General features: G+C 41.8%; 2 protein-coding genes across 5 annotated transcripts in view; one reads left to right on the top strand and one right to left on the bottom strand.

Annotated features, from left to right (window-relative positions):
- Window positions 1-27,488, top strand: part of CASK (calcium/calmodulin dependent serine protein kinase) — a 541,831-nt gene that overhangs the window by 116,562 nt on the left and 397,781 nt on the right. For all 4 annotated transcript variants that reach the window (XM_030202350.1, XM_030202349.1, XM_030202348.1 and 1 more), the window contains exon 5: window positions 7,695-7,767. In XM_030202350.1, the coding sequence (XP_030058210.1) occupies window positions 7,695-7,767 (73 nt within the window). The remainder of the gene's footprint in view (window positions 1-7,694; window positions 7,768-27,488) is intronic.
- Window positions 16,464-19,268, bottom strand: GPR82 (G protein-coupled receptor 82). Its single transcript, XM_030202351.1, has 2 exons — window positions 19,191-19,268; window positions 16,464-17,636 (listed from the first exon to the last, which is right to left on the bottom strand). Exon 2 carries the CDS (start codon window positions 17,590-17,592, stop codon window positions 16,594-16,596), a length of 999 nt encoding a protein of 332 aa, XP_030058211.1. The 5' UTR covers window positions 17,593-17,636; window positions 19,191-19,268; the 3' UTR covers window positions 16,464-16,593.

Here is a 27,488-nt window from a genome sequence, read left to right as displayed (position 1 = left end):
TTGTCGTTGTGTTCCGTAATTTTATTCTTTATAATAGTTTCCACTATTTTGCTCAGCACTGAAGTCAGACTGATCGATCTGTAATTTCCCGGATCACCCCTGGAACCCTTTTTAAAAATTGCTATCATATTGGCCTCCTTCCAGTCTTCAGGTACTATGGACGATTTTAACAGTAGGTTGCAGATCACAAGCAGCAGATCAGCAATTTCATGTTTGAGTTCTTTCAATACCTTGAGGTGTATATACCATCCGGTCCAGGTGATTTATCACTCTTTAACTTGTCAATTTGGCTAGGTACATCACCGAGATTTCTTTAAGTTCCTCCACATCGTTACCCCTGAAAACCATTTCCTGTACAGGTAGATCTGTTACATCTTCTTACATAAAGACCGAAGCAAAGAATTCATTCTTTCTCTCCACTATGCCCATTTGCACCCCGAGTGCTCATTTTGCTCCTTCCTGATGTAACGGTCCCACAGATTCCTTCATAGGCTTCCTGCTTCTGATATGCCTGAAAAAAAGTCTTACTATGAGTTTTCGTCTCTGCAGCAAGTTTTTCTTCATATTCTGTTTTACATAGTAACATAGTAAATGACGACAGATAAAGACCTGAACGGTCCATCCAGTCTGCCCAACAAGATAAACTCATTTTACATGGTCGTTTGCACCTTTTTCCACCTATGTTAATATGTGGAATACATGTAGTCTGGTCTTCCACGATGATATTTTTAAACAACTTCCACTCCTGATTTAATGTCCTAACCTTTGTGGCCGAACCTTTCTTTTTCTTTTTAACCATTTTCCTCATTTTATCATGGTCACCCTTTTGAAAATTAAAAGCTACTACAGTAGATTTCCTTAGTGACTTCACTCCAGATATCAGCTCAAATTTGATGATGATGATATGATTGTTTCCCAGCGGATCCAGCACCATTACCTCTCGTACTGTGCCCCACATTCCATGACTCATTAGATCCAAAACTGCTCCCCCTCTCATTGGCTCCTGGACCTGTTGCTCCAAGAAGCGGTCATTTATTACATCTAGAAATTTTAACTCCCTAACACTTCTAGATATAACATTTATCCAGTCAACATTAGGATAATTGAAATCACCCGTTATTATAATTTTGGCCAATTTGCCAGCTTTCATCATTTCTGTAAACATTTGTTCATCTGTCTGTCCTGTCCTGGTGGACGATAGTACAGCCCTACCAGTATACTCCTTCCTTTTTGTAATTTCTATCCATAAAGATTCCATGCTATCTGTTTCATGTAGAATGTTTATTTTGTTTGACTCAATTCCCTCTTTAACATATAGAGCAACCTTTCCTCCAATTTAATCCATTCTACCATTGCGTTATAATTTGTACCCTTCTAAACTAGTGTCCCATTGATTGTCCTCTTTCCACCAAACCTCTGAAATGCCTATTATATCTACCTGTCATTCAGTGCTATATACCGTATTTTTCGGACTATAAGACGCACCGAACCATAAGACGCACCTAGGTTTTAGAGGAGGGAAATAGGAAAAAAAAAATTTGGACTATAAGACGCACTTTTTCCCTCCTCTAAAACCTAGGTGCTACTACTACTACTTAACATTTCTAGAGCGCTACTAGGGTTACGCAGCGCTGTACAATTTAACAAAGAGAGACAGTCCCTGCTCAAAGAGCTTACAATCTAATAGACACGTGAACGGTGCTCCGGTGCGTTTTGTCCGAATCCCTCCCTCCGAGTTCGGGATCGCCCTCCCTAGAATTGAAGTCTCGGCGGCCATTTTGAATCTCGCCAAGACCGTCATCACAGGCAGCATACAGGAGGATGCAGAGCAGCGCGCTGGGCAGGAAAGAGGGGGCTCTTTCCTGCCCCGACGTCACTAGACCACCAGGGAAGATCGCGTGAGTAAGGGGAGAGGTGGTGACAGGGCCGGGGGGAGGGGAGGTAACCCTAGGGAGGGCGATCCCGAACTCGGAGGGAGGGCGGGCAGGCGGCCTGCCAAATCTCTACCTTCGGACTATAAGACGCACCCCCCATTTTCCTCCCAAATTTGGGGGGGAAAAGTGCGTCTTATAGTCCGAAAAATACGGTACTCCAGTTCTCTTATCTTATTTTTTTAAGGCTTCTAGAATTTGTATATAGACACTTAAAACTGTCATTTTTCCTTGCATCTACAGGCTGCTTTAAAGTTAATGGGGATAATTTGCATCCTTTACTCTGTTCTCCCATTGAACATCCCTGGGTTTTTTTCACCATTATTGAAACCTCTCTATCAGGATTCTGTATAGATCCTGTTTCATTAGTATCCTTCATGTGCTCCTGGGCGACTTTTGGCTTTCCTCACCATTTTAGTTAAAAGCTGCTCATCTCCTTTTTAAATGATAGTGCCAACATTCTGGTTCCATCCCAGTTAATGAGGAGGCCATCCTTTCGGAACAGGCTTCCCCTTCCCCAGAATGTTGCCCAGTTTCTAACAAATCTAAATCTCTCATCCCAGGTTTTTAGGGTATCCATAATGAATATTCATGAGAGAGATTTGTATGCAGAGGAGGCAGTGCATGCAGATATCTCTCATGAATATTCATTGTGGTTATCCTATAAACCTGACCGGCTGGGGTGCTTTCTGGACCTGGTTTAAGAACCTCTGCAATAAGGGAATGGAAGCTATTGGGCAGTAATTACTTATGATGTCCCGATACAACTCGTGGTTTTTTGAAATGGGGGTTAAGATGATATCCCTTTCCTTAAAAAAAAAAAATCTCATTCTGGAAAGCATTCATTATACATTTTCCATAGTAGTTCAGAAACTCACATGAAACATCCGTAGTCCACTCTTAATAATAAAAAAAACATACAAATAAAAAGGAAATAAGGTGATAGCTTTTTATTGGACTAATGTACTACATTTTTCAGTTGCCTTTCAGAAGCCAAAACCACCTTTCTCAGATTAGAACAGTATGCTGCTGTTTTGCTCTTTGAATTGTAATTGAAAAATGTAGTACATTAGCTTTTTATTGAGCTGTCACCTTTTTTTCTCAGTTTTTAAATTTTTATTTTTATTTGTTAATTTGTAATGTGATTGGAATATGTTGTTTTTGAAATTTACACCTGCCATCTTTTTATTTTGAAAAATACAGGTAGCCTCATGTCACTGTTTTGTCTTTCCCTAATATTGCATTATATGCAGAGTCTGGCTTCTTGGGGGGGTTCAGTTTAATTTCAGAAATTCATAAAATCATAATGTGTTTTAAAGAGCATAGGTTGAAGAAAATTTGATTTTCTTTATATTTGACTTTACATCCTAGGTATGCCTAGTGTTATTGTAATTCACCTTGAACCTTTAAGGTATGGGTGGAATATAAGTATTTGTATCTTTGTCTAAGTGTTTCTGTTTTTAGTTTGTGGTTGCTTACTCTGTACTTGGTGATGGATCTGTGTTCTGCTTGTGTGAAAGAGGCCAGGCATTCTGTTAGCATTGAATATCTGTGTAGGATCATTCTTTCCTTAACCTCTGCAGCAGATGAATCCAGAAACTTGTGGGTTGTGTCCATCTACAGGTGGAGATAAAGATTTAAGAAACTGAAAGCATTGATACCAGGTGGCCACTCCGCCTTTACTCAGTATATCTCTATCTCCAGCAGGTGGTAGACTGCTTCTCAGTAGCTCCTTGATTCTTCTTTTGGGGCAACTCCTGAGCCTTTTTTTTTCCAGTTGAGATTGGAGGTGTTTAGCCCATGGAGCTGACTTGGGGGGCATACCTAGTGGCCTGGGGCCCTGCCTCAGCCCATAGACCCCTGCCTCCCAGGCTGTAAAGGCTGTAGCCTTCCTCACCATAATAAAAAAACAAAACAGCATCTGTACAACCGGGGATAAAAAACAATAGAATTGGCAGTAGGGAGGATCCACTTTGTGGGGCGTGTTCTGGAGTTGCTACCCTGAGCCTGGTCAGCCAGTTGGGTGGTAGGCTTTTCCTGGGAGGTCACGCTTCTGTGTCTGAGACTATGCTGCCTCTTTCAGGTGAGTGCTCCGACTTTGGTTTTGGTGCCAGTGTGGTGCGGTATGGCGGCTGAAACCATGAAAAGATGTTCCTGCTGTGGCAAGAGTCGGTCAGCAGTGGGAATTTGTGGCGCGGTGTTGAGGCCTTGATGGGGACTGGCGAATTCCTTTCCCCTGAGCACTCTGTTGCCCACTCTGACACATCGGGTGTACACACCATTTTGCAAGCACCCACCAACGTGGTTCCCAACTTTCAGCTCATTGCAGCTTTTGATTCTTCATGGCCAAGTGCGGATTTGAATGCTTCTCCAGCAGGGGATCCTGCTCTGCCTTTGGAGCAACTCCGGGGTTGGCTGCTGGGTGTACTGGCCCTGGTGATCTTTTTTCCTGGATTTTATTCTTCTGCTATACCAGGCCTATTTATTGAAATGGGCTTTGCCTCAACAGCCTTCCCAGGTGGTGGTCTCACCTGATTTGGGACTAGTTTTCCAGCCTTCCGTGGATGATCTGGCTCAAAGGGGTCACTGGGGCCTATCTCTGTCTTTCCTTCGTTGGCTGCACTTTCTTTGGAGTCCTTGTGTACTGGCCCTGGTGGTCTTTTCTCCCTGGATTTTATTCTTCTGCTGTACCAGGCCTATTTATTGAAACAAGCTTTTCCTCAGCAGCCTTCCCAGGTGGTCTCCTCCCCTGATTTGGGACTAGTTTTCCAGCCTTCCGCGGATGATCCGGCTCAGTGGGGTCACTGGGGCCTGTCTCTGTCTCTCCTTCGTTAGCTGCACTTTCTGTGGAGTCCTTGTGTCATTGCCTTCCCTCATCTCTGGTGCCTTGGAGGCCTTGAACATTGCTGACCCGGAGGCACAGAGTGCGGCCGTGGTGAATCCCAAGATGGCTAGCACGAGGAAGCTGTCTTAAGGTTTTTCCTGCGCATGAGGCCATTCAGGAGCGTATTTCAGCCCAATGGTCCCCAACCCTGAAGGGGGTTTGAAGGTGGCTAATTCTGTGTCTTGCTTTTATCCTATAGCTGCAGACCATCCATAAAAGTGTGTCCTTCCTAAGGTGGCTGCCTTGGTAGCAGCGGTTACTAAGACTACCATCCTCCTGGTGGAGGGAGGGTTAGTGCTGAAGGACATGCAGGATCGACGTTTGGAAGCTTTCATAAAGTGCTCCCTTGGGGTGTCTGTATTGTCCCTGCAGGCCTCTATTTGTAGTACTTATGCAGCCAGACCGTGTCTTAGCTGGTTGCAGCAAGCTCAGGAACAGGACCAGGATTCAGTTCCTGCCTTGTGGGGCTCCTTGTCCCACATGGAGTCTGGACTAGCTTATTTAGCAGACTCCCTTTATGAACTGGTACATGCCTCAGCCAAGCAGATGGCTCTGGCGGTCTCCTCCCGGCATGCGTTATGGCTTTGTCATTGGGCTGTGGATATGGCGTCTAAGCAGCTCCTAATGCAGCTGCCTTTTCGAGACAAGCTCCTCTTTGGGGAGGATCTGGAGAAGATTAAGGATTTGGGTGACTGTCACTGAGGCTTCCTGAGAAAACACCCAAGCTCTCCTCGCGAATGGGGTCTGCTAGACCTCGCCTTCGAGACGCTTGGCAGTACAGGCCAGGCCAAGTGGTGGGGCATTCCAATACTCTTGGTTTCAGCAGCGCTGTTTTTTTCGAGGGGATAATTGGGGTGCCGGTCTGCTCTTTATTGCTCAGGATAGGGGGTCGGCTAACTCACGTCTGTTGAGTGGACCAGTATTATTTCAGACCAGTGGGTCTTAGATTATTAGAGAAGGTTACAAACTCATGTTGCACCACAGCTTCCAAATGAGCGGTGGTCGAGGCCACGTTGTGATCGCTCGTGGACCTGGGGGCAGTGATGCCCGTGCTCCTCCTCAAGATCCACTCAAGTTGATATTTGATTTATTTTGTGGTGCCTTGCAAGGGGGGCCCCTTCCATTCCATTCTCGATTTCTGGAGGGTGGACCATTGTCTCATGATCTGACATTTCTGCATGAAGATTGCAGTCCGTAGTGGCAGCGTTACAGCTGGGGGAGTTTCTGACTGCTCTAGACCTCAAGGAGACATACTTGTACATCCCTATTTGGCTTCCATCTCAGCCATATCTCCGTTTTGCCATTCTAGTGCATCATTTCCAATTTCGGGCCTTGCCTTTTTGCCTCTCTACTGCTCTCTGCACCATTGTAGAGTGCATGTGGCTGAAAAGCTACTTACACTCCTTTTGCTGTTGTTTGCAGAAAGAAGGAAGAGCAGTGGTGGGGGGGGGGGGGGGCAGGGAAGGAGGGACCCAGAGACTTCTAAGTATATCCTCTGTAATCCTCTTCACCCTTTGTTCGATTGGGAACCAGTTGGTTAACTGGACCAGGACAAATCTGCTTGACTAGACCACGAACTGCAGAGAGAGCATTTACCACCTTCTGGAGACGGAAACATATTGAATTGTGGGAGCTGCACACGACACTTCCATATTCACCTGGTTAATGGACATCAGCATGTTCTGGAATAGTTTGGGGGACACTAAGGAAACAGTGAAATCTTATCTGCAATGGAAAAAAGACAAACTGCTGGAATGCCCAAGTGGTCTTCAAGCTCCGCCAGTGCGATCAGATCACACCACCCATCAGATGTCACTTTTTACCAAGACAGTCACTGATATATAAGAACTATGTATGTCTTATGTGCTTCCCTTTCCCTCTTTTCTTGCTTAAATTGTAGGGTCTCCCTCTCCCAACTTCTGGTGTTGACATGCATTCCTCATCTCTCCTCACTCTATTTTAGATTGTAAGCGGCTCAGACATTTACTTTATAGGCAGGATAGAAAGTTCTGAATAAACTTGAAACAAGATCTATTCTATCTTATTGCAAATTGTGAAACTTAACAAGTTCTACACTGATTCATAAACATAGTTTATGCAGGAATATAATATCAAACACAAACTTTGCAGAAAGTAGCACTTAGTGTAGTTGTGAGTATTTGTACGTATGATATTATTACTCTTTTCTTTAAGAAGTATATCTGTCAAATTTAGAATTTTAAAATCCTTATGATCACCCACAAAGCCTATTATGAGCAGCTGCAACCTTACCCACACCCACTGGGGCTCTCACATTGCTGAAGCACTGTAGAATAGTTTTACCACATTTCTAGGGTGTGATGTGAGTCCACACTTGCAAGAGCATTTTTCTGGCTAGCTCCAGTGCCCTGAAATAGACTCCCAAAATTAATGCAGAAATGACTTTGTAAAGTTTTAAAGTTCTGTTAAACCTCACTTTTTTTCTTGGCTTTTGCTATTCAGCCTGAATGGAAGTAGAACATATACTGATGCAGATGGCTAACACGCACATGTGCCCCAAAATTGGAAGGGAGAGAGAGAGATTAAGTATACCAGTGTTTAATCATGAAGAAGTGAAACCTATGCAGAGTGCCAGATTCAACTCTGGCCACCTTGTTGGGTTGACTGGATGGACTGTGCAGGTCTTTCTTTGCCAACGTTTATTGTGTTATGTTGTTATGATTTATGGAGTTCTTTTCCGATTCTTTGTGTGCCTTTTATTGTAAGCTGCCATGATCCAGTGAGACGGGGCAGTATATCAAATTTTATTAAATGATAAACAGTAAACTAATGGGAAACCAGGAAACTGGTTTGTTGATGTACCTATTGAAAGCTTTATGATTCTGTTTTGTATTTTGCAGTCATTATATGCGACAGATACTGGAAGCACTGCGTTACTGTCATGATAATAATATAATTCACAGAGATGTGAAGGTAAGACTTTTATCATTTCACCCTGTTTCAGTTTTACATTGACTTGTATTTCTTTAAATAATAAGAGACAGTTACTGTGCCTTGACCTCCAAGACTGTAGACTCTGCATTAGGGAAAAAATGATGTATGCATAGAACTCCCTCCATGAAGGGTGATGGATGCTAAAATGATAGAGGATTTTAAGACAGCACGGACACAATTGGACATTTTGTGTCAATACAGTAAGCTGTACTACCTATTAGTGCAGTGGTTTATGCCTGATTTTCCTATGCTAACTTACTCTTGATGGAAGGAGGAAGATTAGCATGAGAAAATTAGCATAAAAACACCGTGCTAAAGAGTAGTACGGGGGGCAAGTAAAACATATGCAAATCATTTATGCCAGCTCAAGGCTGGCATAAAGATGCAACGAGAGCAGAAAGGACCCCCAGAAACGTCCCTGGTGGTCCAGGTGCCCTTACCTGACCCCACAAATGTTCCCTGGTGTTCCAAATAGGTCCCCCCCTCCAAAGTTGGGAGGCAGGAATGATGCCCACTTTCTCCTGCCTCTGTGCCACCATCTTAAAAAATGAGTGTCTTGACACTACATGGCGTATCGTTCTTGGAGAGTTGTAGTTGCTGTTTGCAGACTGACCCTGCGCAGTGCATTCATGGATCCTCTGCATAGTGTTAGTCTGCCAAAATAAGGCAACTCCAACATCATTGTTCCTGAGATGGCAATTATTGCCTTATCTGGCAGGCTGACCTTTGTGGTGTGTCCTGAGATGAACTGTGCAGCGCCAGGTGCCACCATTTTCATGATGGTATCATGGAGACAGGAGTGAGTATCACTCCTGCCTTCTAACTTAAAGTGAGGGGTCTAGGGAGTCTACTTGGACCCCAAGGGTATTCTGGGGGAGGGGTCCAGAGGAGTCCTACTTGGGCCACCAGAGATGTTTTTGGAGTCAGGAAGTTTTCTCTGCCCACCAGGAATATTTTTCAGGATGTTGACTGAGTGGTATACTCAGGCCACCAGAGATATTTTTAGGGGGGAGGGGGTTGGGAAGGGGAGGACTGGAGAATTAGGTCTGCAAGACCTCCAGTTGACACTATTGCAGACCCATGTGCACATGTACCTGGTGTGTTCTCCTATCTTGCGCACTTTTTTTTGTGCCAGGCTTAATTGCATTCTATTTGGTTACTGCATTTGAGAGCTAAGTTTTGCATTAGGCTTTCATTAGGAAGCTGTATGCCAAGCATTAGCACATGGCTCTAATACAAGCTTACTGCATTGGCCCCTGAATAGCTATTTGATTGAGAGATGGATGCAGTTTGCACATCGTGTTCTCATTCATTCAAACTTGATTTAAATACCATACAAAGGAGGTAGTACATGCAAATCTATCTCATGCATATTCATTGTGGATATCCTGAAGGCCTGACTGGCTGGGTGTGCCCTGAGGGCTGACTTGAGAAGCATTGATCTAGGTGACATATGAAGTCCTCCACCTTTGCACCAGGCAGGCAATTGACTAAGACATCCTCACATCTACCAGCCACCCAGCACTGTATATGCCTAATAATCTCCAACTAAAATTACCTATTCTAATCCTTCCCTTCCTGGGCAGATCCCTCCTGGAGAGACATCCTCAGTGCAAGAGGATATTATATTCCCTGGAGGGCAGGTCCTGGCTACAAGATAACTTCCTGTCACACCAAGGTGACGCTTGCTTTTCTTCTCCATGGCATTATAGAGATTGCCAGACAGGAGATGGAATTTCTTTACTGTGTCCCCCTGAAGGTCTCCTTTATATACCTTTCTGTCTACTTCAGCTCTTCTAAGTTTGGTACTCTAACCTCCAGGGTTTGGACGTATTCCCTGATTGCTGTATGCTCTTCACACCAAGTACATACACAGTGACCTCTAACCAACTGTGACACTCAGTGGAAAAGATTAGATAGCCCCCCTCTCACTTCTGGACTGATTCTTACATCTTAGTATTAGTGAGTTGTTAATTAAGTTGCTAATAGAATAGAGCAGGTGGGGGAAGAGAGGTTGGTGGTTGGGAGGCGAGGATAGTGGAGGGCAGACTTATACGATATAGGATTTGAATCCTGCAAATACTATCCCAATGATACCCATTTCTGCCATCCGTGAAAGCATAAAATTATGGTCCAGAGTGCTGAAGACTGCTGATAAATCCAGCAGTGCTGGAATTGAGGTGGGTACCCTATCACTGTTTCTCTGTTCAGATGGTCAAGAACTCTCTTTCTTCCATACTTGGGTCTGAAGACAGACTGACATGGGTCTAACCAGTTTCTTTTATTTAGGCAGTCGCTGAGTTAAATGCAGACTGTTTGTTCTATATGTTTTCCCAGGAAAAGGATGTTAGATACTGGCTGGTAGTTTTCCAGCTTGTCCTGGTCGAGGGAGCTCTTTTTCAGTAAGGGCTGCATTACAGCCCTTTCTAGTCCTGTTGACAGCTGCCGTTTGACAATTTTAGTGAACCCCTTCAATGAAGCTTCTGCTTGCCAGCTGTACCTACATTTGCTGTCCCCACCGATATCTGTTTCTGTCAGCAGTGCATGAACTGGTGAGCCTGTCGTCAGTGCTAGGCAAAATGGTAGAAACTAATATAAAGAATAAAATTATTCAACATATAGATAAGAACGTACGAGTTGCACTACAGGGTCAGATTAAGGGTCTATGTAGCCCACTATCCTATCTCCAACAGAGGCAAGTCCAGATGCAAGTATTTGATAGATTCCCAAAAAGTAGCAAGATTACATGCTACTTAACCTCAAGGATAAACTAGTGGTGAGACAGAAGCTGCTGAGGGGAGAAAAACTTCACTGATGAGTTTATCTTGTTGGGCAGACTGGATGGACCATGCAGGTCTTTTTCTGCCGTCATCTACTATGTTACTATGTTACTATATGTCAGATGGATAACAGTGAGTTCAGTTCAGCAGCAGCATATCATCAGCTTGAGCACTGAACTGTGGGGTGCCACAGGGAATCCATATGTCACCTATTTTATTTAATACCTGCCTCTAGCTGAGCTCTTTTTTTTTTTTTTTTTTGATGGTCACAAAATTCTGTATCCGTTATGATGATGTACAACTTTAATATGCGTTGAACCTGATTGAACCATAGCTTTGAGTAAATTGACTGCTTGTCTAACTTCAACTCTGGAATGGGCAAAAAAAAAACGAGCTGTGTGTATCCAAGTAAAACAGATTGGTGATTTTCCTTACACAAGTGGACAAGTACCTGACTTCAAAATCCCAATTGGGAACTATGAGCTCCCCATAAAATCAGTTAGGACATCTTAGGATACTGCTAGACTCATCACTTTGATCCTGCAAATTCAGGCAAACTTTAAGAACAACCTGTATTGCCTGCAGCAACAAAGATCTCTCTTCATATACTGAAAAGACATGTCTGTTCACAGTAGTCCGTGTCATAACATCACGGCTAGACTACTGTAATGTCTTGTAAACTCATCAGACCACAAAAACTTTGCATCATCTACTGCTTGGTTGTTGTCTTATATCCACCAGCTCCAACTAATTCAAAACGTGCAGCATGGCTGATAGAACATTGCAAGCAGTGTGACCACATCATGCCCTTCCTGCAAAAACTGCAATGGCTACCAGTACCCTACAGATCCAAATTTAAAACTCTGATTTTCAAGGTCCTCAGACAAAATGGGCCAGATTATCAAAAGAATAACTTAGTCCCCTACACAATTTGAGGCCTCTAAGATCTTCTCAGGGAGCATATCTAAACTATACCTTTGTCATAGGAAGTTACATGATGTGACATCTGCTCGAGTACCTTTTTCATAGTAGCCCACATATTATGAAACTCACTTTTAGAGCAGCTATGCGTAACTCAAGACTGCCTCTACGTCAGGAAGAAGGCAAAAGTCTGGTTCTGCTCCCAAGCCTTCAATTTCTTTGGCGACCGGTCGACTATCCATTTATTCCACATCCGAATTAGCTTGCTGTGTACCATGTAACTGGGACCAGTTCCACATACCTTATTCAACTGTACATATAATTTGCCTTTAGTCTAGTTGATCATTCAGTTATCCCAATTCCTTTGTCTTACCCATCATGTCTGTCTTATTAAGATGTTACATTCTGACTTTCTCAATATCGTATCTATGTTGTGAATATTCTACCATTCTGCCTATTATGGTGTATCATTTATATTCTGCTGAAATTCTGTACTGTTTAGTGTGGGCATTTCTGACTCTTCATCATATTATTGCAATTACTAGTATTTAATTTGCCATTCTCCAAGTTTACCTCATTGTTTTAATTGTGCTATAGAATGACAGTGGGCCATTTTACTGTTATGCTGTTAACCTGTTGTACACTAACTCAGATGACTCTCTTCATAAAGGTGGTTAGTAAATTCTATTAAATAAAAGCAGAAAGCTGTTTCAAAAGGTGTTTTTTTAAAAGGAATAATCTGAGTTTCACTACAGAGATTGAAATGCACTTATTCCTGGAAAATCATTCCAGGCAATTGGCAAAATGGAATACATGAAGCTGGGGTTTGACACTGGAGGAGAAGTGCTGAAGTGGGGAGGCATCTGCTTGGTTTACCTCTGGATAAGATTATAAAAAGATTCTCCTGTTGTAGGAGATAAAACTACCAAGGCCTTCAATTTTAGAGAGGCTATTGAGAAATACATGTGTATATAAGGGTAACTTTATAACAGAGCACCTGTAAAAAGAATTCTAAAAATTCTTATTTTTTTTTTAACAAAGGGCAACATAGGCATTTGTGTACCTTTTATTAAACGGAACTATCCCCAATATCTCGGGTGGGGGGAGGGGAAGGGTGGGATGGAAGTATGGCTGAATATATGGAACTGAAAAGTGGCAGGTGGCAAATAGGTGAGGTTGTATTGTTACTGATTGCTGCTTAATATTAAGTTATTGATCTTGTAACTTATATTGGTGAGGTGTTTGGATCAAATGCGCAAATAAAAATAGCAACCTTGATGATGAGGACAAACTTGAAAGTTACTGGCCAGTATCATACATCCCATTTCTGTGGAAGCTTATGGAACAAACTTCAGTGTTCAAATCAGTGATTGGCTAGAAGAGAGAAACTGCCTCGATCCATGTCAATCCAGATTCAGACCCAGTTATGAACAGAAGTGGTCCTCATATCCGTACTAGATGATCTTCACAGAAACTGAGACAGGAGATTCGCTTTGGTGTTTGTACTGCTAGATTTCTCAGCAGCTTTTGACACTGTGGATCATGATATCATGCTAGCACGATGGAACAGTACTTTCTTTGTTCAGATCCTGTCTGTCAGGCAATAATCTATAATGTGTGGTAGCAACTCATCGCGACCATGGACACTGGCCTGCCAGGTTACCACAAGGATCGATACTGTCACCTATTCTGTTCAATATCTACCTCAAGTCACTAGCTGAGCTGATTCGATCAATGGACACTCAGTTCTGTATCTACGTTGTTGATGTGCAGATACCCATTGAACCTGACTTACCTACAGCCCTAAATAAACTGATTACCAGTCTAACATCAATTCAAGAATCAGCTAAGCACAACAAACTTTGCCTGAACTCAAGTAAAACCAAGCTTCACTGGGTCCCTAACACAAGTGGATACATACCTGCCATCAAAATCTATTTTGGGAAGTACGAACTCCCCCTCAAATCACAAGTCAGGAACCTTGGAATACAATTAGATTCAATACTTAACGCTGATTCCCCAAATCCAAGCAACCTTCAAGAGCTGTTTCTACTGTTTGCAACAGTTATGCTGCCTCTCTCCTTACATCGAGAAGGTAAATCTTATCTCAGTTGTGCATGCCATGATAACATGGATTACTGTAATGCAATTTACAACGGTCTGACTACAAAGGACCTGCACCAGCTCCAATTGATTCAGAATGCCTCAGCAAGACTAATAGAAGGTTGCAAGCGACATGACATCATCACCCCATTTTTTAAAAACTTCATTGGCTACCAGTACAATACAGGGCTAAATTTAAAACTCTTATGTCTGATCTTCAAGGCCATTAAAGGAAATGGCACCAAGTACCTAAAGAAAAGGATGATCCTCTACACCTCCAAGGACACTAAGGTCCTCTCAAGGACTATCACTAACCACACCGTCTCCTAAAGACATTACATGATGTGATACCCGCAAGTGAGCCTTCTCCGGAGTAGCCCCCACACTCTGGAATACATTCTCTGAAAAGCTCCACATAGTACAAGAATATCTCTACTTCAGGAAGCAGGTGAAAAAAGCTTGGCTGTTCAACCTGGCCTTTAATGGAAGAAGTAACTAACTTATTAGTCTCACTCACACACACAAGGAGTGACACTGGCTAAACATACTGCAGCAGGACATGTTTATCTACTTCTACCCTATCTGATATATTTAATCATCTCTCTGACCTCATGTGCACCTTTCTTTAAATTAGTCACCTTATTTTCTAAATCCTCTTACTCCCTTACCTATCTATATGTTAACTATCTCTTTGACCTCTTGTGTATCGTGCTTTAAATTAGTCACTTTGTTTTCTAACTCCTCTTACTCTCTTACCTATCTATATGTTCCATCTTTGCTTATACCCTAACACTGTCAATTAAAATGTTCTATTACATATTGTGTTGACATTGTAGGTAGCATACTATGCTGTACTTTGTATTTATTTGAATGTTTACTTTTTTCCAAAAAAAAATGGTCCAATTCAAATTTACATATGCTCTATGGCAGGTACAAATACTTGTTTATTTTATTTGTTTAAAGTATGTATATACTACCTACTTATAGATTTCTAGGCAGGTCATAATATAACAATAACATGGCATATAGCAGTAATAAAACCAATAAGAATACATAAAAACAAAAACTGTTATATCCAGAACCCCTGCATGTGCACGCTAAGAGGCTGTGTAGTACGCCTTCCTGCTCATAGGTTCTTTACAATAGCCAAGATCTGTAAGGGATTTGTATTTTGTTGCTTGTCAGCAGCGTCTAGTTTTACAGTTCGTCTTACACTCACTCCAAAGGTCTTTTTCAAGACCAGCACCTCATTTATTAGCGACTCTATTCAGTACGCCTCGCTTTGCCAACTTTTCCATACATAACTTTCAGACTCATGAGGAAGGCACTTGCGGTGCCGAAACAGGGTACCTTGTAGAACATAACTTTCAGACTCATGAGGAAGGCACTTGCAGTGTCGAAACAGGGTACCTTGTAGAGTCTTTATTAAAAATATTGTTCTAACTTTGAACGTCTCAGGCTTGATCATTGAAGAGCCTTTTTCCGTTCCCGCTCCTTTTTTGTTCTTGAGATTATCCATGGGACCTTGTTGTTCTCTCCACCTTGATGGATTTTAAATCCAATGTCAAGTTAAAGTTAAGACATTGTAGCTATTTTAGCCATTTAGTTTGACTTCTTGACATATTCCCATTCTGAAGAGAGCTTGCAGTCTAGTGGCTAGATTTATTAAAGAGCGATATCACATTTGCACATGCTGATACCATTCACGCATATTATTAGTAAATGAGTTTTGTTGCATAAAGTGAATAATTCATTCCTTGAATTAGTTTTCACTAATGCAGCAGCAAACTCTAGAGAATCTAGCACTAATTTTGTACCTGAGGCAGTGGAGGATGAAAATAACTTGCCCAAAGTTATCAGAAGTCGGATTCAAAGTCTGACTATTCTTGTTCTGAAACCATTCACTAATCATTGGGCTGCTCCTCCATTCCGTCTCTTCAGGATAGGGGAATTAATGGGAAAGACAGCCTGAGAAGAAAGGCCATGAAACTTCGACTAAGTTGCAGTCCTGCAGGTGGTTTATATTTAAGTTGTGTGGTTTGTTAAAGATGATTTAAAAAAAAAAAAAAAACCCAGAAGGTTTGTGTTCTTACCAGTAAGCTGAGCACATGCCATAAGTATGTTAGAGCATACATCCTTAAGTCCCAAGAATCTACTCAAACTTTTGTAATTGTGACTTGAAGTTAACAAATTTGCAGAGAGAAAAGAGAACGGAGGCTTCTGAATTTTGGCATCAAGGGGAAACAGAGACATATTAATCGTATCTTTCAGTTGTTATAGATAATGGGTAGTTTTAGATGGAAAGAGGTTTTATGAATTCCATCGTTAATTTAGGCTGGTAGCTCATATTCCTGGTAGGAATTCAATGATTATACTTTCAGCAAGAATAACCGTGTCTTCAATTAGGTTAATCATGTGCTTGATATTTAAAAGTCTTATTTAATCTGGTTTGAAGATCTGGTCTCTAATCTGTGGAAAATAATTTTGTTAACTTGCAAAGGATGTGATTCTCAGAATGTGATTGCTCATAAGGTGTTAACCTTTATTAAAATTTTTAGGTGGTAAGCCAGCAGTATCCTGAATGAAGTAGTATTTGGAACTGCCAGTACTCCTTGTTGAGGTTTTGGTTAGATTGAGACGCTGCATTAAATGCCGGGCCATTGTATTAACCTTGTGCATTGTGGGTGGACAATTTGGAAGTTAAATACTTGTTTCAACATTATTTTTTCATGTTTGTATTTTCTGACTTGCTCTTTTTTTTTTTTTTTTTTTTTTTTTGGAAGAGTGTAGTAGTGATTTGTATTTTATTTAGGATAGCACTCGCCAATCTTCTTGGAGCGCCCATCAAGGTCAACACCCAGTTTGGGAAGCTCCGATTTAGGAATAATTTCTTTGCAATTTCTATAAGATGGCAAGCAAATATCATGTTTTTACTTTTTGTTGGGTAGATCCTTTTGAGTCATAGTCTTGTCTTGTTTTTCATGTGTGATAAGCTCGAGTGCTATACAGATACAGACCTTCTACAGAAGTTGAGGAGATGCTTCTTAAATGTTTTATCTAAATATATATATACAAGGGGATCTGTGCTACTTCTGGAGAGAGCAAGACATGAAAAGAAACTTTTAATTTCTACCAGATAGTTCAGTGTATAGCAATCTTGGGTTTGATGTAGAACGTAGAAGGCCACCTTAAAAATATGGTATGGGACAAAGCATATCGTCAGAACTGTCAGAATGATGATAATATTTCTTTTCACTTTGCTGTAAATGAGATATTCCTTCCTGATGCAAGTGTTTGTCTGTATCTTGTTCAGCTGGTCAGTCATCAGACGGTAGGATAACAGTACAATTGTAAAGAACAGAAAAAAAATTCCAGTAGCAACCAGACCAGAGATTTGGTAAAGGTTTCCACCCACTTCTGCTTTTTTATTGTAACAAATGTGTTCTTGATTTAGGCTGTACTCGGTCACCGAGTAATACGTTATAATAGGAGTAATTATAAACATCATAGTTATCCACGAACCACTGCACAGGTATTTAGCAAATTTTGGCTGGTGAAATTTCTTTAGTATGCGTCCATAGAAGATTTTTACATAGGAACCCTGAAGGGCATCTTTTTTGCTGTCACCGAGTTTCATTAGGGTTGCGTACCGGCTGATGGCAATCCAGCACAGAATTGTAATGCTGAAGTACATGTTACTTTGCATGATTAACTGTACTCCACTAATTATGGTCTTACATGGTATGGAATTGGCTGCCCACTGGTTTCCTTTTATATAATAGGCAATTAGTAAAGGCATAGTACCACATACAAGCAAATTTGAAAGCACCAAGTTTGTCAAGTAAATATGTGTTGATGTTCTTCTCTTCATTTGCCTCAAAAACAGCCACAGAGAGATGCTGTTCCCACATATACCTATAGTTAACAATAAGGAATAGATGACTGGCAGGGCAATTGTGGAAGCGGATGATGGTTGAAGACATTCTGCGCTGCTGTTCATTTAACTGTTGTTGTTTTTTTTTTCTTCGTACAATGTTTGTGTGCCTGAAAAAGAAGTACAGTATGTATTTAAAATTTAATTTGACTGAATCTAGCATATATCATAGGATCCTACAACTACCCACATAGAAAAGAAATGCTTCTCCACGAATCCAGTGTAAAGAAAAATATGAAGGACGGTAGATTGATACATGCCATTTTTTAACTTCTCACCAGACCTCACAGACATATGAAATATTACATGACTGCTCAGTAGGTGAACATTTCTGAAAACAGGATCATTACCTCCAACAGCCTTAACAATTAAGGTACTTAAAGAAAACATCAACAGTACACAAGAAGGAATATATTTTAAATTAGAATGATCAAGCACTTTGTAAGTATCCCAAAATTAGCTCACTAGAGACTTTGGCTTCGTTCGACCTTTATCAGGTATAGGACCTTTCAGCTGTAAAATGTTACTATCTTATAACCGCTGAGTGAGGTTTTCTAGCGATATATCTGGCATATAAATTTAGAAAGATCAGTATGTTTTACTTTCTAAATGTTGCTGATGCTCTGTAGTCTAAGAGAGAGTGCAGGGGGGGGGGGGGGGGGGGGAGAGGAACATTCCAGACTGCTGGTGGGGAGGGAGGGAGAGGAGCTCAAACAGACTGCAGATGGGAGTGTGAGGGGGTAGATGGAGAGATGCCAGGAAGTGTGTGAAAAGGAGTGCTCAGTATGTGAGTGTGTGAGTGACGTTTGGAATCTGTTTAATCTCCACTCCCTCTTATTGAGCCCTATTGGTGCATGCAGACAGTTTAGGACCTAGATGAGACTCGACTATTTAAATTGTTTGTGACAGTCTTGTTCCTTTACTTGCTTGAAGAGGAGAGAAACTATTGGAAACCATTCTCACTCTTGAGACTATTCCCATGCAGGAAGGTGCATTAAGCACTGCTATTCTGTTGGCTGGGGAAGAGCATTGAGTAGGCCTGGTACACTGGGGTTGGAATGAGTCAGTATTAGACTTCTGTGCAGAGGGTTTGAACGCCATCAAGAACAGTAAGCATAATTTACTGCTCAGCCATTCTGAGGTATCAGTCTATTGAGTGTCAAAAAAAGTTTCACAAATGGAAGAAGCAATAGAAAATGATATGTGGCTTTCTTTTATACTACTACTACTACTACTTAACATTTCTAGAGCGCTACTAGGGTTACGCAGCGCTGTACAATTTAACAAAGAGAGACAGTCCCTGCTCAAAGAGCTTACAATCTAATAGACAAGTGAACGGTCGGTCCGATCGGGGCAGTCAAATTGGGGCAGTCTGGATTCACTGAACGGTAAGGGTTAGGTGCCGAACGCAGCATTGAAGAGGTGGGCTTTAAGCCTCCATTCTGTTGCTGCTTCCAATACAGGAGACATTATTCCTACCAGAGAAGAAATTATCAATAATATCCTAGACAAACAACAAACCCAGTAACAGTAGCTGAACAAAAGCTGGCAGTAACTCAGGGGGCAGCAAATCAATGTAAACAACCATTGCTTTTTTTTTTTTTTTTTTTTTTTTGAAGTGTGATATCCGGAGGTAACCACATGACCTATACAATCCAACATACCTTGCCTGTGGGAAGATGATTAATAATGTTCTCCAAGAACTGGGTTAACATCAACCTCAGCATACAAAGGTAACAGGGACGCTGAAATTAATAAAGAACCAATATTGGTTAAGATTTCTCACCATTCCACCAGATCTTTGACTGCAGCTGAATTAATCATAGAAATGGCAATCAGATTTACTTGAAAAGAAATGCAGAACCTTAGGGTTGCTAGAGGGAGGTCAAATTAAATCAAGGTATTTTCATTTCTGTGCACCAAAGAAATTGGAAAGGTTATGGTAATCCTGGATCTTAGAGACCTGAGCTTGTTCCTTTTGAAAAAGGAATTCCCAAATGAACTCCTCAGCAACTGTTCTCCCCTTCTTTTAAACCCTGGGGTCATTGTATCTGAAGGATGCTTTTACACAAAACAATCTATCCAAGCCAGTACTGATTGTCAATACAAAATATGGCCTTTTCAGCCTGTCAGCACCACCCTGGGTCTTCACAAAGTGTCTAGCTGTAGTTGCAGCATACCTCCACAGATAGGGAATTCATATCTTCCCCTACCTGGTTATTGGCATTTAACTGGTCATACCAAGTCAAGAGTAAATCGAGCCAATCATGTTTGCTCCAAATTCTGGAAAAGTTGGGTTTGTTACATAAGAACATAAGCATTCCCATACTGGGACAGGGCAAAGATCCATCAAGCCCCAGTAGCCTGTTTCCAACAGTGGCCACTCCACGTCACAAGTACCTAGCAAGATCCCAAAACAGTAAAACAGATTTTAACCTGCTTATCCTAGAAATAAGCAGTGGATTTTCCCAAGACCATCTTAATAATAGCTTATGGACTTTTCTTTTAGGAAATTATCCAAACTTTTTTTAAACCCTGCTAAGCTAAGTGCTTTTACCACATTCTCTTGCAACGAATTCCAGAGTTCAATTACACATTTCATAGTGAATAGAATTTGTAGGCGGATAAGGCAAAAGCTCTTTTACATCAAAAACAATCTGAGCATCATCAAACTTTCCAGGGACTCGAAGAGGGTAATAGCAAGGATTTATAAAGATGTTGGGACATCAGCAATCATTGTTCTTTTTAACTTGTCTTCATATGAAAAGAGCTCTGTGGGAACTGAAATTTCCATGAATAAGTCCACACAGGCCCTTTTAAACAGGGTTGCTCCTTCAACTCATCTAATAAATTCATTCCGTTGGTGGCCATCTCCCTCCAGCTTATTGTGTGGTTCTTCCTTCCAGTATCCCAATTTGATGTGAGCTGGAGTAAATATTGTGTGATAGTCAACAGATTGTTCCAAAAATTGGTGTTGTTTTTGATATTGGTAACAGTTTATGATTTCAACTGTTGCATCCTTAATGTGACCTATCTTTTTATAAAATCATAGTCCTGCCTATCGGTCAGGTGACTGCTGTAATTTTAGAGGGAAGATTTATGTATCTTCTTTCCACAAAAGTGGTCCATGGAAGCTGGAGATGCTACAGGAGCCCATATGGAGTGGGACCAAGATGGCTGCTCATACCTGACAAGGGTTGTGTCTTTCTGAGCGGTCCTCCTGTTTGCTTTTCCTGCCGAAGTTAAGGTCTGATCAGCGGCTGGTACTTCTCAGTGACTGAGGCTCCCTTCTGTGGTCGGCTCCATGGACTCATATGTTCAGGGAACTGGGATTTTAACGAGGCTGGTGAGCAAGCCCGCTGGAGCAGCATGGGGCAAATGGAGACTCCAGAGCGTTCCTTGGATGACAGTCAGCCCTGACCTAAGAGCTCCTCCCTCTCAGCGGTGAGGTAGCAGCTCTACAACGCTAGTGCCACTTGTTCCGCATCCAGGAAGTGTCGCGGTAGGTGAGCAGCAAGAGGCCCTGGATCATCCTGAGGGTGAAGAGGAAACCCCGGAGCCATTAGATTTACCCGTAGGGGCTGCAGCAGCTTTAGTTTCTATCTCTGAGAAGGTTGAAGCTGTGAGAATTGAATATTGATATAAAAAATAAAAGGAGCTTTCACGGAGCTGCCTCTTTGATGACTAGTTAGGTCACTAGCTAGGAATGCTGCTGTCCCATAATCCATCTATGTTTAACCAAATCTGCAAACTTAACCAAAGGAGAAAGAGGTGGAGTAGCCTAGTGGTTAGTGCAGTGGACTTTGATCCTGTGGAGCCGGGTTTGATTCCCACTGCATCTCCTTGTGACTCTGGGCAAGTCACTTAACCCTCCATTGCCCCTGGTACAAAATAAGTACCTGAATATATGCAAACCACGTTAAATGTAGTTGCAAAAACGTCAGAAAGAGGGTAAATCAAGTCCCATTTCCCTTTCCCTTCCAGTGAGAAAATCTGCCTGCAGTCCAGTGGCAGAGGAGCCCAGAACTGATAGAGGAGCTTAGGTGTTCCAGCTTCCTGGAAGGGGGAAATCCGAGTGTGATGAGTGGGACCTGTGTCCCAGGTGCATCCCTTTTCACATATGATGATGCTATGATGGATGGGATCTACCTCCACGATGCATTCCTCACCGTCCAAACTAGGGGTATTTTATATATATTTTTCTGAAATGTTTTTAAATTTGCCCCCTTGGGGAGAATAGCCAATATTTCCTTAATTCGGTCTCCATGGATGAGGTAAAAATTAATGTACTGTAGAATTTAAAGGAATATTTTTTATTTTAAACTGAAATGCAGTGCACTATTCAATGGTGATGCCTGCTTAAGGTTGCAAGTTGTTTGGAGCTATGAATTTTGTAACTGTATTGCAGAAATAAACTAACAATTAGAGAAGCTGACACGTTGAGGTAACCAGTTTAGGACATCGAACGTAGACAAGAGAAAGGTAACATAATAAGAACAGTGCTACAGGCCCAAGGACTTTTGAAACTCTGCAGTGAATTGAGCTACTTTGCTACCTGTTGATTTTTTTTTTTTTTTTCCTTTTCCAGTCTGTAAATACGTTTTGTGGAGATCATCAATAAAGGTACTTTATAAATATACTCACAGTGTCACTAGTTTTTTTTTACATGACGTGGCCATTTTTTCTCAATTTTTCCCCATTTGTTTTTTTTTATGTAGGACTTCTGGGGCTACTTGACCACCTCATGAGGTGTCAGCTACATTTATAAGAGGGTGCCTATAAAAAGAAGGTGCCTGTTTAATGAAGGTGTCATAAGTAATCTTTGTGCCTTAATAAAATCGGTACCTACTACAGTCCCAATGGTGTACAAATGCTCATGTACAAATTTACATCTGTTCCAAAGGTGTAGATGTGTATATGTACTAGAACACACGTGTGGTGCATGTATATGTCTGCGACAGATTTTCTAGTATACGTACTTATACACATGTATAGAACAATCCATATAGAAAAGCTCTTTTACTTGGGTAAAACAGGCTATTCATGCAGAAAAAGCTTTATCAAATTACTCACAATATGATCAAGAAACAATCTGAAGCAGATGGTGGACTAGTGGCCAACCCACTCCCACTGTACCTCTGCGTTGGAAGAGGGAGTAGCAACCCTCCTCTTCAGTGCCATCTTCAGAATGGCGGCACCCTACTTAATGCATGCTGTCCCGGGGGTGGTGTGGGGGCTGCGAGGGGCACTAGGCCACCAGGGCCTTGCTATTGTAGGGAGGTCCGGGGATCCCATGGACCTCCAGTTCCTGTGTTTGACAGATCCAGGCTTTTGATAGCCCGGACAAGTGTGGCAGGATGCGCTCAGGCACAGTCCTGCACAGTACTCCTATGACCAAAGCTATAATAGCATCTTAAATTTGCTGCTTTTAGCTCTGATCATAGGGGCAGTATAGTCCTGCGCTGTTCTGGTGCTAATTTTAGAGTGCTATTTGGAACAGGGTGGGGGGCTTCTGATCTGGTCCTTAGATTTTTAGTATCATGTACAGACACTGCGTGGTTCTGCTGTTAATATAATATGAGTACTTTTATACCACAATTACCAAAATCACTTGACTCAATGTGGATTTACAATTAAATAAACCAGATATTTCTGGGATGTCACAGATCAATTCTAATTCCACATAGAATAAAGTTAAACATTATAGAATTTCCTAAATAAGAGCCTTCAGCTGCCTACAAAATTACTTGTACTTGTTTTCAGCTCTTATATTTAAAGGTAAGGTATTCCAAAATTTAGTTGCTTGAAAAAGATGATGTAAGTAAGATATATTTATTATTTTGAATAATGGGAAAGTCAAAGCTAGACGATAAATCGAGTGGGTTAGTCTGTTTATGGTACTTATGCAAATTAATTTAAACATAAATTGAGGCGCTTTCCTAGTTAATGATCTTATGCACTAGTAATCCCAGTTTGAAAAGTATTGGAGCTCTAACCAGCAGCTAATGCAGTTTGACCAACTGAGGCATTACGTGGTCAATCTAGCGGCGGTATTTTACAATGACTGAATTCTTTGTAATTGTTTGTCTAGACATCCTGAGTACACTACATTACAGTAATCTAGTTGCTGTAAAATAAGGGCCTGAGTTAATATTCTAAAATACTCTGAAGAAAAATATTTTCTAATGCAGTGTAGTTGACAGTTTCCAAATAACTTTTTTTTTTTTAATCAACTGAATTATTGTAGTTCAAAAGCAGGACTACTTGAACCCACCATTTGTGGATGGGAGCCCCCCCCCCCCCAGTTCAGCAGCACAGCTTCCTTAGTCTCCTGCCGAAAAACAAAATGCAAAGCAAAACAAATAGGCCTTCACGAGCAGGACGAAAGAACCCAACACAGGCTGTGTTTCAGCGACTATTGGCCTGCATCATGGGTCACAAGAGTATTACAGAATTCTTAGTAAAATCAATACAGATTTCCACTGAACATAGTGCAGTTCTACTTATAATATCAAATGGTGCACTCTGAAAGTTTATAACTGGAGTAAATGCCTTAGTCCTGCAGACACATAAAATGCTGTTGGAAGAAAACCGCCATTGCCCCTCTGGGTCCTTCTCTTACCCTTTTTCCAGCATCGCTCCTTTGGGTCCTCTCACCCCTTTTCCAGCATCACCCCCCTGGATCTTTCACCCCTTTTTCCAGCATCGCTCCTTTGGGTCCTCTCACCCCTTTTCCAGCATCACCCCCCTGGATCTTTCACCCCTTTTTCCAGCATCGCTCCTTTGGGTCCTCTCACCCCTTTTCCAGCATCACCCCCCCTGGATCTTTCACCCCTTTTCCAGCATCGCTCCTTTGGGTCCTCTCACCCCTTTTCCAGCATCACCCCCCTGGATCTTTCACCCCTTTTCCAGCATCGCTCCTTTGGGTCCTCTCACCCCTTTTCCAGCATCTCCCCCCTGGATCTTTCACCCCTTTTCCAGCGGCTACGTCTGTGTCCCTGTCCTCCCCCCCCCCCCCCCCCCCCCCCATGTTTACTACCTGACTTCTTAGTGTCCTGTCTTCCCTCTTTTAAGCTTTGCTCCCTCTGTATCTCCCCTCCCCTCTTTCATCATCTCCCTTCTCATTTTTAAACATTGCCCCCCTATTCCTATGTACTCCCTTTCAGCACTGCTTTCCTCCTAACTTTCAGCACTGCCCCCTCCCCCCGTGTCCCTATGTACCCCTCTTTCAGCATTGCCCCCTGTGTCCCTATTTACCTCCTCATTCAGCATTGCCACCCCCTCTGTGTCCCTGTCTCCCCCCCGCTTCAGAATTGCCCTTCCACATCCCTTCCTCTTGCTCCCCCTTCCCCTTGGTCCTCCATTTTTTTTAACCCATTGTTGGTGACTCGGCAGCAATTACGACAAGCTGCTGGCATCACTGCTTTCCCCATCCTCTCTCTTTCATCCCATCCAATCCCCAAATCTCAAAATGAACAGTGAGTTATAAAAGGCCCCCAAATATCCTCCCACTTAGACAAAGTGTGATGACTTATAGCCCACAATCTTTCCATTTCACAAATATACCACAGCTTATTCAACCATGAAATCAAAGAAGGAACTTGAGGAGACTTCCAATGAGCAGCTAGCGTAACTAGCAGCTGACAATACATGTCAAACCAATACACCTTGAGATGTGGTTAGGCCTGGAGGAGTTCCTGGAAACAAGAAAAATTCTGCTGACCATTTAATAGATTTAGAAAGCCATTTCTGGAGTCTATATTGAATTGCTTTCCAAAATGCTCGTACCATAGAACAGGTCCACCAGAGATGACCCATGGTACCCCTCTGGCCACAACCCCTCCAGCATAAAGGCGAAACTGCCTTAAACATATGATGCAGACAAACAGGAGTCAAATACCACCGGTACAAAACTTTTACTGCATTCCCTTTAAAAGGAACTGAAACAGACGTCTTTAATAACGCATGTTCCATATGTGATCAGACATCATCGCCCAATGTCAATCCCAGCTCCCGATGCCAATGCGTACGATGCTGAACAGGACGGTGCCCCATACCACGTAAGTAAGCATATAAACAAGAGATAAAAACCCCGCGTAGTTCCTGAATCTTCACAAAGACTTTCCAAAAAAGAAGCCTCCCTAGTCATCAGCGGCTTGATTACACAAGAAGTAAGAAAATGCTTCACTTTCACATAAGCATAAGTATCCATGGGAGAAATAGAGTAAGTGTCAACCAAGGTTTGAAAAGATACAAATTTGTCTCCTTCAAAAAACTGACCCCAAGTCTCTAAACCCGCTAAGAACCAGCTCAAAAAAGGGCCCGCACCAAGACCAGGCGAAAACAGTGGATTATATAACAAGGGCGTGTGTCTGGAAAGAACCAAATTAGGCTTGTCAAATAAACCATCCCAATAATAAAACCTGTAAGATTTTAAGTGAAGCCTCGATTTTCAGATCTTTCCCTTAAAATATTGTATTCTATCTAACATATCTATTTTCTGATCCAGCCAGAGGATTTTAGTTTTATCTATAATTGCTTTGTATCTGAATAACCTGTATTTTTCCTTTAGAATGTCTTTTATTGTCTCTGTGAGCTGTATAAACACAGAGCAAAGTTAGTTCATAAATACTATATGTGCCAGCTCCATAGTGTCATCTTCCATATGCAAGGTAATATATGAGAATCCCTACTTCGTTGGTATTATTAAATAAGTATCATTCAACAAGTCCCTTCTGCTCTAAGACAGACATTCTCAGACTAAAAAAAGAAGCATACAGTACCTTGATTTTCTTCAGTCTATAAAAAGGTTAATACTCGTTTTGTTTCCTGTGCTGCAACTTGCTGGTGCTCTTTGAGAGAGATCTCATAAAGCTAGTTTTACGAATGCAAGTGAATCATTTTCGTCTATTCCCCCTGATTGGTTGGTTCTAAGCACTGCCCCTTGCCAATATTGTTTCTAAAACTTGAGATATCATCTGAAGCTACCATTCTGACTTTATTCCTTGCCTAAGAATCATTCTGCTGTTGCAGTGTACTTTGTTCCTTTTTGGAGCAGAATGGAAATTAAGACATCACTTTGAGGTGAGGGTACAAATTTGAAGAAGAGATTTATAGAATATAAATGCTTTCTTTCTTTTTCTTTCTTTCTTTTTTTTTTTCACACATTTGCCACATTTTTCTGACATTACACTTGATTACTGTATATACTGGTATATAGGTCACACAATTTATGACCATTTTTAAGTCAAAAGTTGGGGGACCTGTACATGAGTCCCTTTGTCTCCCTACCAACTCACACTAGTTTCCAGCATCTCTCCTTCTCCTCCCTATCCCCCCAGGGTCCTGCGTCTTAATTCCTGGGCTCTCCCGCCCTGGTGCAGTGCCTTCCCCTGTAGGCCCACTGCTATGTTCTCCCTTTCCCTTCTGCCCAACAGGAAATGTATCACAGGTCCAGTAACATGCTTCTGTCAGGCAGAAGGAAGGACATAGCAGTGTGCTTGAGCATAGGCCTCTATAGAAAGGCGTCATGCCAGCGCAAAAAACAACTGTTGGGGGGGGGGGGGGGGGGAGAGGAGAATCTGCTGTTGGCTGCTTCTTCTGTACTTCTGTACTTATTTTCACAAACATGTACTTCCTTAGTATATTGAATGTAATCATATATCTAACAACAATCACCTATGCTGATTCCGGAACTCACTCACTCCAAACCTTTCACTTCCCCCATGTGGGGATATAACCAATATTGTATGTAAATTAATGTTTGTTCTTTAAGGGGTATGTGATTGTAGGGGGAGGGGGGAAGTGAAAGGTTTGGATGAGTGAGTTCCGGAATCAGCATAGGTGATTGTTGTTAGATATACGATTACATTCGATAAAAAGAATGAAATACTAAGGAAGTAGGTGTTTGTGAAAATAAGTACGGGATTTGTACTTCTTGTAACATAGTAGATGACGGCAGA

This window comes from Microcaecilia unicolor, chromosome 4 (assembly GCF_901765095.1).
Source record: "Microcaecilia unicolor chromosome 4, aMicUni1.1, whole genome shotgun sequence".
Taxonomy (NCBI): Eukaryota; Metazoa; Chordata; class Amphibia; order Gymnophiona; family Siphonopidae; genus Microcaecilia; species Microcaecilia unicolor.
This window is presented reverse-complemented; position numbering and strand designations above follow the sequence as displayed.